Below are 14013 nucleotides of genomic sequence, written 5' to 3'. Positions count from 1 at the left end.
AAATTTAACACCTAAAATATATATTAACGAGTGTCCACTTGAAATGGAGCGTTGAATTATTAAATGTCAATCCACTGAGGTGTGCAAGGTCTTGCTATAATAATTTCATTGATCATCTTGTGTAGGAGTTTGCCATATATTTTGTTCTGTCTTTTGTAATTTCATTGCGGGCCACGTATTGTTTAAGCTTGAGGTCCAGGTGGTGCTATGGATAGTGGATTTCTCTGCTGGAATGGGCTCATTGATTTCGGTACACAAATTCATCGTTCCAAAATGTGTTTGGACTAAAAACTCCGCGCGCACTTTTTATTTTTATTTTTATTTTGTCAAAAAACAATGAAGGTGTAAATGATGTTACGGTAACTAAGTAAATTTTTTTTTTATACAAAATAACTGGATAATATTTAATGGATTTGTCTAGTGAGTGCTCAGTGAGTACACGTTAATACATAATTGCATGTTTTTCTGAAAAAAAATAAAGTTAAATTGAAAAAGTATATGAAAGCGTAGGCAATAATTATTAGCATATGCATTCACACGATATGTTTTTTATAATTATGTGTACGGACAAATTCTGATAAAAAAATACCCCCTGCTTCATTGTTTAATAGGATGCTCGTTATGCTTTTGTTAACTATTTGGTATTGCAACACGCAACCAACAAGGGGTGGTGGCGCAGTTGGCTAGCGCGTAGGTCTCATAGCTAGAGAGTAATCCTGAGGTCGAGAGTTCGAGCCTCTCTCACCCCAATTGTTTTGTGGATCTTTCAATTTGTATAATTTCATTTTTTCTAAAAGAAAGATGCTTGTGAAGGAGAAGAAACATGTGAACTTCTCTTCCTTGTCCGTACAATGTCTAGAGCACAATACTAGGAAGATTATTCAATTCAAATTTTTAGCAGAAGCTCCATGCCATGTTCATAGTTTTTAACCAGAAAGCGAAAGGCCTTTCTTTGTTTGATAAGTAAGAATTTCCTACAAAACAGAGTAGATTTTCCTACAATTGCATACAAGCTATTCAAAATTTAAGAATCCTGAAAATTGCAAGAAAGGATTTACAGGTATTTTTTATGACAATTGAAGAATCAGATTCAGTGTGTGGTCTGAAACCAACTTCCCAAGCAATGCCAAAACTAAAAATAAGAAACTTGAACACACTCTACCTTTAGCAAAAACAGAGTTTCCTTGCATGGTTAAATTATCAGAGTAACTGGAGCTAATCCAACATTTCAGTCATCAAAGAAAACTATATACATATCTAGAGCAAATTGCAAGTTTACAAGAGTAAGAGTGATCAGTGCCAATCAAGCCCCCCAAGTGTGGTGGAACCCATCCCTTCCCATACTTCAGCACAACCTACTTCTTCATTATCAACACCTTCCATACTGTCGTCCCACCAGCCACCCCCATTTGCATCTGTTATGAACAGTTAAAAAAGAATATGAGTGATCTTTTCCAGATGGACTGAGTTAAAATTTCATGGAAACTGGAAATGCAGTTTACTCCTACTCAATTATAGCTGAAGACTACTTGGAAGTTAGACATACAATGATTGAACAGAAGTTTTGGCTTCTCATGGTTTGCCAAGCTCTTCCTTCTTCCTCCTCTCTGTGTCACTGAATCATCTCCAAGGACTGCCACAAGCTTTTTAGCTGGTTTCTGATAATCACCTTACATTTTACAAAATGGAAGCGGCTCAGATTCTGACTTTAGTAAAGATGCTTGTGACACAAATCTCCCAGAAATGTAAGGTATTGCACTCGTGTTCTGAAACCCACAACTAAAGTTGAAAAATTAAGATCTTCCATCAAACAAAGGGACACTCAAAAGAGCAGCAGTTAAATGTAAAATCTTAACAAGGTGAGCCTTGACCTGATCCTAAATATTTGCCTGCTCTAAAATCACAAAGTATCATCCTGCAATTTCAGACCTTTTAGAAGAAGATTAGTAGTTAATTTGCCACCTTTCGGTGTAGACAGTGCCATATACAGCATGAAAAGCAAATCCCTATCCCTCTCTGACACACAAGAAATGTAACAGACAGCATAGACATTCGCATATTTACCTGGCCAACCTTTTATGGTCAGTAAGCAGTCTCCTAGTTTGACGCATTAAATAAAAAATTCTCCAATCTAAGTGAATTTTGCAGCATTAGAACCATGATTATTAAAAGAAATTTAAGTTTGCATTATATACCTAATTCTTGACGAGCACTGCATAAATTGCTTAAACCTAGTTGGAACTACAAAAAGTGCCCAAAAGGCTCGGAAACTGAAAGAAGTTGGTTTGACTCAATATACTCAGAAAATGTATTACTTTGCATGTTGAAATACCATCAATGGAATACAACAATATTATAGCTCCCTATAACAATATAAGATCAAGTAATCTTTAGAAGCAAAAGGAACCATAGATGGCTTGCATTCACTAATGAAACGAGTAAAAACAAACCTCTCTTTCTTTTTCCCAATTCCTGTGTCTCATATTCACCTGTGGTGGCACTCATAAGCTTGTTACTACCTAAAGAATTTACACTTTTTGTCTCTGCTGTAGAGTGCTTAAATTGTTCAAGGACAATATCAACAGCGAAATCCTTCTCCCAATTGCTCATTTCCTTCTTGCTTGTTTCTCCTTTTAGGGGCTTCACATCCTTATAACTGACTGGGGACAGAAATGGCCTCTCTTTCCCCTGCGACAATAATCCATTTGGGTTAAATTGCCAAAATAACTTTTCTTGTCAGGTTAAAGAAAATGAAGCTTCATATCAATATCAAGGCAATCAATGTGTAAAACAACAAAGAAATGGACGGCATCAGCTTCTTATATTAAAAACTTTTCTACCTTTCTGTTCACCCAATTTTGCTTAACACTATCCTACCCTCCCCCTTAAAGAAATAAACCCCTTGCACGATTGCCATCAAATGGTTAATATTTCAGTAGGGTCCAGATGAAATCATTAATCAATCTAATGAATTAAATCAGCCAGCAATTAGAGGCCAGCTACAATCAAGTTCAAGTCATGTCCACTATTTTCTCTGCAAAGAACCAAACCAAGAAAACAAAACCATTTTCAGATACAAGACATTTTTGTTAAACCTCGGATGCTGTGTCTTTCAGGGCTCAATTAAGTAAACAAAAGCCAACAGGCTACCATACTCCCCATCTGTCACCAAAATCCCACAAAAATTCAATCTTTAACTAAAACTTTCCAAGTAATAAACCCAAGACAGAACATCATAAAACACGAAAATTTCTACAATTTCCTTTTCCCTTGTTTGCATTTCTGAAGAATGAAGAAGAATTATATTAATAATTACTCACCTGAGCGGATCCGGGTAGGACAGAGCTTTTATGCAGCTTTCGATTCAAGAATTCGGAGAGTGAAACTTGCGAGCCCTTTTCATTGCTAGCTTTAATCTCAACAGTTTTCTTAAAATCGCTAGACCTGGTAATTATTAACAAGACGATCAAATTAGCAGATTGAACAAATTAGCAGAAATAACAAAAAATTCAAATGCAGGATTGCTTTTTCTGCAAATTCGTGTTTCGTGTTGTTTAAGGATTTCACAGTTGCCTGTTTGATGAACGAAAGATGAACGTTGAATGTATGGATCGCTGGCCCGGTGGCCTAATGGAAGATTTTTTTGGGTTCATATCTTTCTTTCTATCTATGATGATTATGATAGTTATCTGTTGTAATTCTCAGTTTGTTGGTGCTAGCTTGGGGTTTGGAAACCGAGCAGTCATTGGGTTTCCCGTTTCTTGGCGGCAAAAATTGAAAAATTTGGTGAAGGGGGCAATTTTATGCTTTTGAGACTAGGATGTGTTTGGTCAGTAGGATTGAAGGGAAAATTTCTGACGTCTTGGAAGTTGGAAGAGTCTGAAAGAACCCGTTTGGATTGCATTTTTTGGTGAGTTTTTGGGGAAAAAAAATTATTGTAATGTATTTTTTTTTAAAATGATGTATATGAGTTAAAAAAGTTATTAAAAATTATGTAAAAAAAATCACTAAAATGTAAAAAAAATTTCTCTAAAAAATTACAAACCAAACGGAGTCTAAGGAGGAAGAGTCTTGTCATACAAATTGCATAGTTTCATAGACAGTAACTCCGAGATTAGCCGGAAGAGTTTATAAATTAATACAGATCTTTGGTATCATCTTCGATATTAAGATATATCATAAGACCAATAAGTTGATTTGAAATCTCGCTATCAACTGATAGACCTAAAAAAAGTAAACTTTCTCAATAAGTTGGTTGATTAATGTATAGGTATATTTCTTAGAAACCGTACATGCACATTTTGGTGCACACGGCTCAAAAAAAATTTTGAAAAAAAAAAAGAATCAACGTAGAGGACCCAGTTTAATTTAGCGGAAACAAACTACAAAGTGATAGTTATTTTGATAATTATAATAATATTCACCAATCTAGTGTTGATATTTTGTGTAGTATAACAATACAATGCTAGAATAATTTGAGATAATTCGGAAATTTTCTCATATTTTCAATAAAAGATCAATCTTCTTTTTTTTTTTGGTCCTAGGGAAGGCATGTAGCCTACCAAAAAATCATCATCAATCTGGGGATAGCAACTCCCATTACATCTGTAGCCAATAGTAACTTGATCTCTTAGGAGGTGTTTTAAATTTCTCAATTGCAGGCTGGAAGTTCAAATGAAACCTCCTTTTGCCAGGAAATCTGCACAGCCATTTCCCCCTCTCCTTGTGATGTGGTTCATCCTGCAGTCATATTCTCTTGCCTTCAGTTGTCTGATCTTCTGTAAAAGGTTGGTGTGAGGGCTTATAGTTGGGTTTTGTTCCACCAGATGCAAGGCAGCTAAAGAGTCTGATTCAGCCAATACCTTCTTTATGTCCTACTTCCCAAGCTAGCTTCAATCCACAGTACAGGGACCGAAGTTCTGCTACCGTGTTACTTGCAATTGTTACATTAGCCGAGAAATCTCCCCTTCAAAAGCTTATTTCATCTTGTAGTAGTCCATAGCTCTTGCATGGCCTGGATTCTCTGCTGATGCACCATCTACATTGAGTTTGACCCCTCCTGTTGGGGGTATACTCTAGCTGATCATTCTCATTTCCTTGTCAAAACTTGTGGTGTCCTTTTCCACCGCATTTTGTGCTTGAATGGCTTGCTATAGTAGATTATCAGCTGTTATCCTCAAATTTCCCTCGCAGTCTCTTCCCTGACAGTCATCATTTCTTGCTGCCCATGCATGGTGTATGATAAGTTGAAAGTTCAGCTACTAATCCACATTTTCTATCCTGCCAATCTGTTTTTCACTCAAAGTTCCAAGTGATCAATCCCACTAGGTCTTTGTTCCAGAAATCTCTCCAATGAGTTGGATGTACCATCCTTTTCCATGTCTCAAATATCTATTGACAATCTCTGAGGACATGGAGTGCTGTCTCTATTTCCCCTTGATAGATACTATCCATTGCCAATCTGTTTTGTTTCCAAATCTTTTCCCATGCTTTGCATTCTTCTAATGTACTCAGTTCTTGAATTCCCCAGTCATATGCTGGTCTAGTAGAAAACTGCCCATTTGGTTCGTGCACCCGTGTTTGAATGTCTGGTTTGTTTGGAGAATTGTGAACACGCATTGCTCTAAACTTAACAACACAAGCTATTACTTCAACAAATACTCCCTTAAGAATTCCCCATTTCCATCTAGTTTCTTCCTCCCAGTACACTCCTGCTTTCCTGTTCAATTCCTCTTCAGGGATGTTGCAAGTAGGTAGTTACTTCTCTCAAGGGTTCACTTTTGAGCCAGATATCAGTTCAGAACTTGATCTTTTGCCCATTTCCTATCCTCCACTGCAACCCCTATACTCTGCTTTTTCCTGAAATCTGCAATGATTCCCTGCTGCCCATATTTTGCATGAATCTCCTTAGCCTAGAGTTGGTTCCTCTGTTTGATAGTTCCCCATCTCAGCTTTGCAAGCACAGCTTTATTCACCACTTTCAGCTTTTTAACTCGCAATCCTCTTCTTAGCTTCGGTTGAGTGACTCTATTCCATCCTTGATCCTACATGGTGTATCCTCCTTTTAACGTCTTTGTGTCTTTCCATAGGAAGTTATATCAAATGTCGAGCTAATTTAAATTATTACGTGATGTCGTCTGATTATAATTTAAATTAACTGAACACTTGACATCGCTTGAAAATCTTATTTGAACCAGTAACATGCCTTGCGCAATTGCTGGTGACATGCCCTAAACCTAAAATTATAGATTAATTAACCTCTTTTCCTTCTGAATTTGTTGTTATTACTAAAAAGGAAAGTAGTAGAATAAAGAGAAACACACACACGAGTATACACACAACATTATTATATATTCTTTTTTAAAAAAAAAAAAAAAAAAACTTCTTCTTTTCAAAAAAAAAAAAAAAAAAAAGTGTGCTGACCAAAAGTCTTCCATTCTTGTCTTTATTCACGTTTATCTCCCAAATTAGGGCAGAATGAATATTAGCTTCACTAAGTTGATGTACAGGTGGGGGTTCTTGCTCACAGTTTCCACAGCTTAAACAAATATCAGAAATTCACACAGTGCACACACTCAATCAATCAGCATGGAAACCAAATCAAAACCAGAGCCACGTCAAGAACCTCATCATCATCATCCGGCCAAAAAAACCAAAATCAATCACCCAATGGAGGAAGAAGAGCAACATCCGTCTGCTTCTACTTCCAATCAGGATCAGGAATCATCTTCCGAATCAATGACTTTCCCAGACTTCCCTCATGAAATTCTGGTTGAGATCCTTTCAAGGCTCCCGGTCAAATCCCTTGTTAAATTCAAGTGTGTATCAAAAAGCTGGCTTTCTTTGACCTCAAACCCCCATTTCATCAAAGCCCATCTCAGGATTTCAGCAAACAAGGATGATTTTAGGCACCATGGTCTTATTTTTACTGTTCTCCCTCCAAATTCCCACTCCCACCTCAAGCAGTGTTCTCTTCGTTCTGCATTAAATGTGGAAATGAGCAGTATTCAGGTAATTGACATTGATTATCCGATGAAGAGTCCTCACAAGTCAGTTTGGGTTGTGGGTTCTTGTGATGGATTGGTTTGCATTGCTATTGAAGAAAATGATTTGTTCCTGTGGAACCCCGCTATTAGAAAATACAAGAAATTGCCTGATTTGGCGATTAGATTGAAGCATGGTTGTTATATAATTTTCGGTTTTGGGTATGATATGTTGAATGATGATTACAAAGTAGTTGCTATATTCTGTGTTTTCCGTGGTGGTAATGACTATGAGACTGAGGTTAGAGTATACAGTCTCAAACATGATTCGTGGATGAGGATTGAGAATTTTAAGGGTGGTGTTCCACTGGATGATTCTGGGAAATATGCAAATGGGAAGCTCCATTGGGCTGCCAGTCGTGGTTTTGATTCGAACCACAGTTGGAAAATTGTGAGCCTTGATTTGGGGAATGAGTCTTATGGAGAAGTTGAGCGGCCAGAGTACGGGGATGGTGTGTATGATTGGACTTTTGGAGTACTCGGAGGCTGCCTGACTGTGCTTTGTGATTATGAGTGGACTCGTGTGGATGTGTGGGTTATGAAGGAGTATGGAGTTAGAGATTCTTGGAGTAAAGTGGTTTCTGTGCCCTATTTAGATGATCCTGAAAAATCTAGGTATTCCTTTCCTGTTTGCTTGTTAAAGAATGGTGAAATTCTGCTCGTCTTAGGTTCGGGTTTGGTTCTGTACAATCCACAGAGCAATACATTCAAGTATCGTCAGATAAATGGAGTTGAAGAAGTGAATATGTATGCTGAGAGCTTGGTTTCCCCTCTATTCATTGAGGAGAGTAGCCGCGTTATTATGAGTAAGGCTGCAGAAATAAGGGGAGAGAGCTAATGATCATCTTTTCTGCCACTTGCCGGTGAGGATCTCCTCCCTCCCTTGCTTCTGACTTTCCTGTAACAACTCAATTTTTGGTTCTGACTGTAAATTGTGTATCACATATCTGGAATATGCTAAGTTGGATGGTGTTATTCTGAATACTTTTGTTTGCAAGAGGACGTTTATTGCAGAAAGTACGTATTGACTGAGATTTTCTTGTTACTTTTAAACAATTTCAGAGGTCAGACAGCCTATAGTTTGGTGTTTGTTCCTTTTGGTTTTATAACTTTAGATCTATCTGGTTTCAGCTTTTGAAACTGCCTTGTTCTAGTTCTTTGATAGTCCTTCATTTGTTCATTTTCTAAAAGTAGTTGGGTGGAAGAAAAATTTTATTTAATGGTTCTGGTAGCTTAGGTGATAGTTGAGGACACTTTGGAGGAATAGTTCATCAGGATGTAAAAGAAGCCTTAAAGTTTAGCAATATCTCTTTCACCTTATCCAACTAGTTTTTCCGGCATTGCTATTTTTTGCTTTTCAAAACAGTCCAAATGTGTGAGGCTTTTAATGTCATTTTACGGAAGAATCCTAGAATAAGTAGCTAGTGGTGTTAGTTATGATGAACTTGATAATCAGCCTTCTGTATCTCCAACTCGTTTCATATTACAGTTTAATACTACCCATCTGTTCCCTAAATTAATTATATTTCCAGATACTGCAATTGCATATTACTGAGCTCTAATCAAAGTTCATATTATCATCCTTTTGCCATCAACTTTTAGTAGCTTGTTGCAAATAGTTATGATGAAGAACCTGTCAAAGTAGAACTGTTAAAAAGCGCAAAATGTCACTTATTCACATTGTCCGTTGGTTCTCTGAAGACAAACTTTGGTGGTTATAACTTAACCTTTGATGCTTGATCCTTTCATTTCCATGGAGAGGCCAGGCCTAACAAAGTACTTCACTATTTTCAAGAATCATTTGAAGAAAGTTTCTATACATTGTATATGATAGTTGACCAAAATAGAGTAGTTAGCTACTGTTTTCAAGAATCATCTGGTTGTTTTTAGTTGGACTGCTGTCTCATCTGTGGTATACTCAATTTAGTTCACCCAAATAGTCCATAAAGAGTATGTGCAAGTTAAAATCAATTTGCCAATCACAAATCATTAGATTTGAAGAGGCGGGTGTGGTAGAAAAAGAAAAATTGTGCCTCTAAATCTTTCAGAAGTGCTTCAAACCCAAAACAAAGCACTTCTGATGTAGAAAAAGAAAAACTGTGCCCCCAAATCTTTCAGAAGTGCTTCGAACCCAAACCAAAGCACTTCTGATTTTCTTTCTTCATGGAACCTACAACGTGGCTTGGGTCTTATGCTTCATGACATTTTACCCTTCACATCATTTGATTTAAAAAATCCATCTTTTAGGAAGGTCTACTCACTGTACCATTTTCAATTATGGAGGCCCTTTTAAGAGCAATTTTTGGGGCAGCATGCCTGAATTCCTTTTAGCAAAATCAACACTTAAGTAGCTGACCTATCCTTGCCCTTTAGCAATTTAGCAATAGTGTAGCGCAAAATGAAGCCTTTCTTATGGGAAATTATATGAAGCAAATGTAATGGCACGTCCTTAATGAGCTTTAAGGACAAATTACCAGTGCATTTTGTTTAAAAGATGGCTGCCAATGGTTCCTAATGATTCTCCAAAGTCTTATGCCTTTAACTGCTGCTTCTTGCCCTGTTTCATAATGAAGTATGGGTGCCATTACCTTGAAGTATCAGATATTTATCTATTTTTAGGCTAGAATTAAGATGTTTAATGAAGTATTAATTTAAAATTAAGACTAAGACGGGCTCCTTTCCCTTTTCCTTTTGTGGTTATTTTTTGCTAGTTATAACAGGACTGGTAGGAAGATTTTGTTTTACTCTACGTCATAAGTTTACTGATTTTTCTACCCTATCAAATAGTTAGTAGCTGTAGAACCATTGACTGTGATTAAAGCTTACCAAACCTTAACCACATGAGTAGAATTAGCTATGGCACTAGTTGATACGTTTTTGCAGTAAAGCAACTGTGTTTATGCTCTTTGATCGTTTTTTCTTTTGTTTGATTGATTTTTCGTTTTCTAAGTTGAATACACCTCCTAGACATCAACCTTGGCAAGATGTTTAATTGAAGAGGCTTTAGTTGGCAGGAGTCCCCAATGGCAGCCTTGACAATAGCACTTCAGCTTGAGTTGAATAACCTTCTTGGCCTTTACACTGCAAAAGATAGAATTTAGTTCTTCTGAGTGCCATTTTCTCAATCCTCAATGATATTGTATTGTTGCTCAATGAGGAATATGCAGCTTTACTCAATTACATCGTTGACTACTGAATGTAGCTTGATCAACCAGCAACCTGAAATCATTTCAATTTGATAATCTTTCAACTTGCAGCGACATGTGGTATAGTATGAATTATCAAATGGTTAGTGAAGAAACTTTTTTTTTATACAGGGTGCTGGGAAGTTGAAGCTAATGCTGGTTGAGTTTGTTTTATCTATTTCAACAAAATGCAGGGAGCATCAGAACCACAAGAGAACTAGGCAATATAAGCTTGTTCTCAGTTTCCACCCTATGCAGGCTAGGGAAGTTTCTTATTGCAATATGTTGTATGTAAGGGATATGTATGAGATGCAAATGACTGTAACCATATTCTCTTTGATTTGGAGCATATTTTGGAAATGATGCATTTGATTCTGACTGGGATTGGGAGGGTATTGGGGGGGGGGGGGTTAGTGCTGGTTTCTTTTATATATGCTGGCTCTTGTTTCTTGTGATTCATCAAGATATTTCTGTTTATTATTTCATTAAGATGAATCCTGTCATCAATCAAATAAACCACATTTGTCCAATATGACAAGAAAGGGGAAAAAAAGTCTGGCCAAATCAAGGACAAGCAGGAAACTACAGAATTAAGTTGATAAAAGAGAAAAATTACATGTGGAAATCAGGTGAGTTTGGGTTAATGTCAATCGTGGGCTGAGCTAAACATGACCTTGGTTTATGTTTAATTTGGTTCAACTGACAAGTGTGATCGAAATATAGATTGAGCTTGTGAAAATGGACCCTGCAAACAACATCAAGTGAATGATTTCTTATATGCCCTTTAAATGGTCTGTAGTTCAGTACTAGTTCTCGTTTATCCCTTGATGATTCGAAACCGTGACTTATCAGTTATAAGTGAAGATGACCTTAATTAAATATTAGTTAAGCGTATTGCTTTAGTTTTAGACATTATGAACTAAAGTTACATGTATGTTTCACAACATCTATATAGCATATTTTAAGACAAGAAAGAGAGTCCCGTGGAGAAATGCGGAAATTAGTTTGGTTTAAAATCAAATGCACTTTCATTTTCTTTTTAAATGAGGATTAATACCATTTCCAGGATTCCAGCATGACAGTTGACAACTATGGAGAATCATTGTCAAGAAGAATGATGTACAAAGGATTAGTCCATAAATTTACGTTATGGACTTTGGATCACTTCATTTGGCTTGCATCCAATGCTTAAGAAGCATATCAATTTTACATGACACTGTACCATAACTTTGGCGTCGTCTTACAGAAACATGTTTTAGAGCGGCGGCAGCCAAGATTCCAACAACAGTGGTGAAGTATCAACAATCGTCAGATTATGAAGAATTGTGTATAAACTATTTTGTCCGAATCCCCTTTTGGAGCTTCTTCATAGATCATAATGCCGAAAGCATTTCCTCCAAAGCCTTATTTTATCCATGCCTGTCTCAATAAGTTGTCAGTTCAAAAACTGTGGATATACAGCCGGCCTGTGCTGCTGCCTGGATTATTAGCCATCATCCATATCCTTCCACCAACATAAGATGCGTTTTTGCATCCATTGCATGTAAACTTGTGGATGGCAAAACGACATACAAAAAGTTAACACTCATACAAACTAATAGAGATAATCTATGAACTTTGGAAAAAAAAAAATAGGATGTACTTTTTGTCAAAATCCAAAACTAAGCTAAGTTTTTGTCAAAATCATGAAAAATGCGTGTTGGGGATAGACCTTGGCTGCTAAGTATAGCTAGCAAAGCAATATTTGTAAAGGGAGAGAGAGCAAATGTAGGATTAACGATTAATCGGCCATTATTTTGCAAGCCTAAGTATAATCCATACCCTAAAGCAAAGGATAAATCCGTATGAGAAGGCTAGGTTAATTAACTTTAAAAACTCTAAAATTACTATCCATCCCTTAATTAGACATACTTGGTCCAGTAAAGTAAAGAACTGGACAAAATATATACCGTCTTTTCGTGAAAATCGATTTTCTGCAATCAATGAAACAATGGAATCTACCTTTGCCATGCGATACAAACAGAAGGATCCTCCGCACAAACTGGTCGAACAGGCAAGCCCGCTTGGGAGAAACTCGTATTCTCTTCCCTCCATGCACCAAAGAATCCCAGCCCTGCCTTTAAATTTCCATCATCATCTAGTCATTTCTAACACCCCACCCCACCCCCCCCCCCCCCCCCGGGGGCTATAAGTTTCAAACCTAACGTCAAGTGAAGTAGGGAAGGAGAAGAATCAATGGAGGAGCTACCAGCACCCCTTGAATTACTACCCCATCTCCCTAATGAACTCATCATTCTTGAAATCCTTCCAAGACTCCCAGTCAAGTCACTTTTGAAATTCAGGTGCGTTTCGAAATCATGGCTTTCTTCAATCTCAACCCCACATTTCATCAAAGCCCATCTCGAAAAATCATCCCAAAACAAAGATCACAGTCACCACAGCCTCATTGCACGCTCTTCTGCACCACATTTAGCTTTCAAGAACTGCTCTGTTCAGTCTTTGCTGCAACAGCCAGTTACTCATGCAACTAATGTTAATTATCCCGTTGCAAATACCTCTAGTTCAATCTCTGTTGTGGGTTCTTGCAATGGGTTGATTTGCATTGTTGTAAACTGTGAACAAATTCATATATGGAATCCATCCACGACAAAATCAAAGACGTTGAATGACTCAGATTTTATAAGGGAGAAGCATTGCTACACTATTTATGGTTTTGGATATGATGAGATGAATGATGATTACAATGTAGTGGCGATTATAAACCCTCTTAATCGTGTGAAGATTGAGACTAAGGTTTACAGCCTAAAGAGTGATAAATGGAGGAGGATTGATGATTTTCCCGGTTTTTTCCCTTTCTACAGTTGGGGGAAGTATGTAGAAGGAAAGCTACACTGGCCTGGTTTCAGAGGTAACCAAGACAGGGCTGTTGTTTCTTTTGATTTAGCTCAAGCTAAATATGGAGAATTGAAGCTTCCAATCAATGGAGATGGAGCTTCGTTTCCGCTACTCGGAGTACTAGGGAGGTGCCTTTGTGCAATGTACGAGTATCAGTGGTCTAGTGTGGATCTATGGATGATGAAGGAGTATGGAGTGATGGAATCTTGGATCAAGATGCTTACTTTTCCAAGTTTTGGGATTCGAGGCCATGTCCCATTGTGCATTTCAAGAAATGGTGAAGTTTTAATCCAATTTGAATCTACTCTCAAGTTGTACAATTTGCAAGGTGATTCAGTCGGAAATCCTAAGATCATGAACATGGATGAATGCTGCGATGCAATCTACTACGTTGAGAGCCTGGTTTCTGCAAATGCTAATGATAAAGAAGACAGGCAACATGGATAGCAAAGGCAAAAGAGGCAAAAAAGGAAATTTCTGGGTTTATTTCCAGTGTAATGCCAAGTACTATTAATTGTTTACCTCTTCTATTTCAGTCTTCTGGCAATAGAACAGTTATCTTGCTCTATAGAACAAATTTTTAAAAAAATTTGATCAAGATGAATTCTGTCATCAAACAATTAGTAAACCAAAATTGGCAAGACGAAGATAAAAATTAACCAAAATTAGGAGGTAATACATAATTATTGAATTAGATATAACTAGAGAAAACTTGCATGTGCAAATGTTTGGTGGTTTGTACTTCAAATTAGTTTGGGCTGAGCGATCTTGGTTTATGTTTAATTTGCGCAACTAATAACTATGATCAAACCTTGGATTTGGTTTGGTGAAAATGGACCCTGAAAGGTTTGTTAATACCACCATTTTCTTTATCACCCAACCCAACCTTC

General features: G+C 37.2%; 3 protein-coding genes and 1 non-coding gene across 4 annotated transcripts; 3 read left to right on the top strand and 1 right to left on the bottom strand.

The window, feature by feature from the left end:
- Positions 1-664: 664 nt before the first annotated feature.
- On the top strand, positions 665-749 carry TRNAM-CAU (transfer RNA methionine (anticodon CAU)). Its single transcript is given in 2 exon segments — positions 665-702; positions 714-749. It is a non-coding gene; the product is annotated as a tRNA-Met (tRNA).
- A 384-nt stretch (positions 750-1133) lies between these two features.
- Positions 1134-3862, bottom strand: LOC113733684 (uncharacterized). Its single transcript, XM_027259885.2, has 5 exons — positions 3574-3862; positions 3321-3444; positions 2451-2688; positions 1547-1669; positions 1134-1415 (listed from the first exon to the last, which is right to left on the bottom strand). Exons 1-5 carry the CDS (start codon positions 3651-3653, stop codon positions 1294-1296), a joined length of 687 nt encoding a protein of 228 aa, XP_027115686.1. The 5' UTR covers positions 3654-3862; the 3' UTR covers positions 1134-1293.
- A 2586-nt stretch (positions 3863-6448) lies between these two features.
- LOC113734432 (F-box/kelch-repeat protein At3g23880) lies at positions 6449-10588 on the top strand. The gene is made up of 2 exons (XM_027260977.2): positions 6449-7906; positions 10361-10588. The coding sequence occupies exon 1, from the start codon at positions 6589-6591 to the stop codon at positions 7879-7881; it is 1293 nt and encodes a 430-aa protein (XP_027116778.2). The 5' UTR covers positions 6449-6588; the 3' UTR covers positions 7882-7906; positions 10361-10588.
- Positions 10589-12407: 1819 nt separating this feature from the next.
- LOC113733741 (F-box/kelch-repeat protein At3g23880-like) lies at positions 12408-13694 on the top strand. The gene has a single exon (XM_027259927.2). The coding sequence runs from the start codon at positions 12464-12466 to the stop codon at positions 13568-13570; it is 1107 nt and encodes a 368-aa protein (XP_027115728.2). The 5' UTR covers positions 12408-12463; the 3' UTR covers positions 13571-13694.
- Positions 13695-14013: the final 319 nt, after the last annotated feature.

The sequence above is a fragment of the Coffea arabica genome, chromosome 3c, assembly GCF_036785885.1.
Source record: "Coffea arabica cultivar ET-39 chromosome 3c, Coffea Arabica ET-39 HiFi, whole genome shotgun sequence".
NCBI lineage: Eukaryota > Viridiplantae > Streptophyta > Magnoliopsida > Gentianales > Rubiaceae > Coffea > Coffea arabica.
The sequence above is the reverse complement of the archived record's forward strand: the minus strand, read 5'-3'. Positions and strand labels throughout refer to the sequence as shown.

Coding starts and splice junctions, on each gene's coding strand:
- LOC113733741 (XM_027259927.2), top strand. CDS start 12,464: ATGGAGGAGCTACCAGCACCCCTTGAATTACTACCCCATCTCCCTAAT.
- LOC113734432 (XM_027260977.2), top strand. CDS start 6,589: ATGGAAACCAAATCAAAACCAGAGCCACGTCAAGAACCTCATCATCAT.
- LOC113733684 (XM_027259885.2), bottom strand. CDS start 3,653: ATGAACCCAAAAAAATCTTCCATTAGGCCACCGGGCCAGCGATCCATA. Junction 3,445..3,573: donor ATCTTTCGTTCATCAAACAG/GCAACTGTGAAA, acceptor AATAATTACCAG/GTCTAGCGATTTTAAGAAAA. Junction 2,689..3,320: donor TCCTACCCGGATCCGCTCAG/GTGAGTAATTAT, acceptor TTATTGTCGCAG/GGGAAAGAGAGGCCATTTCT.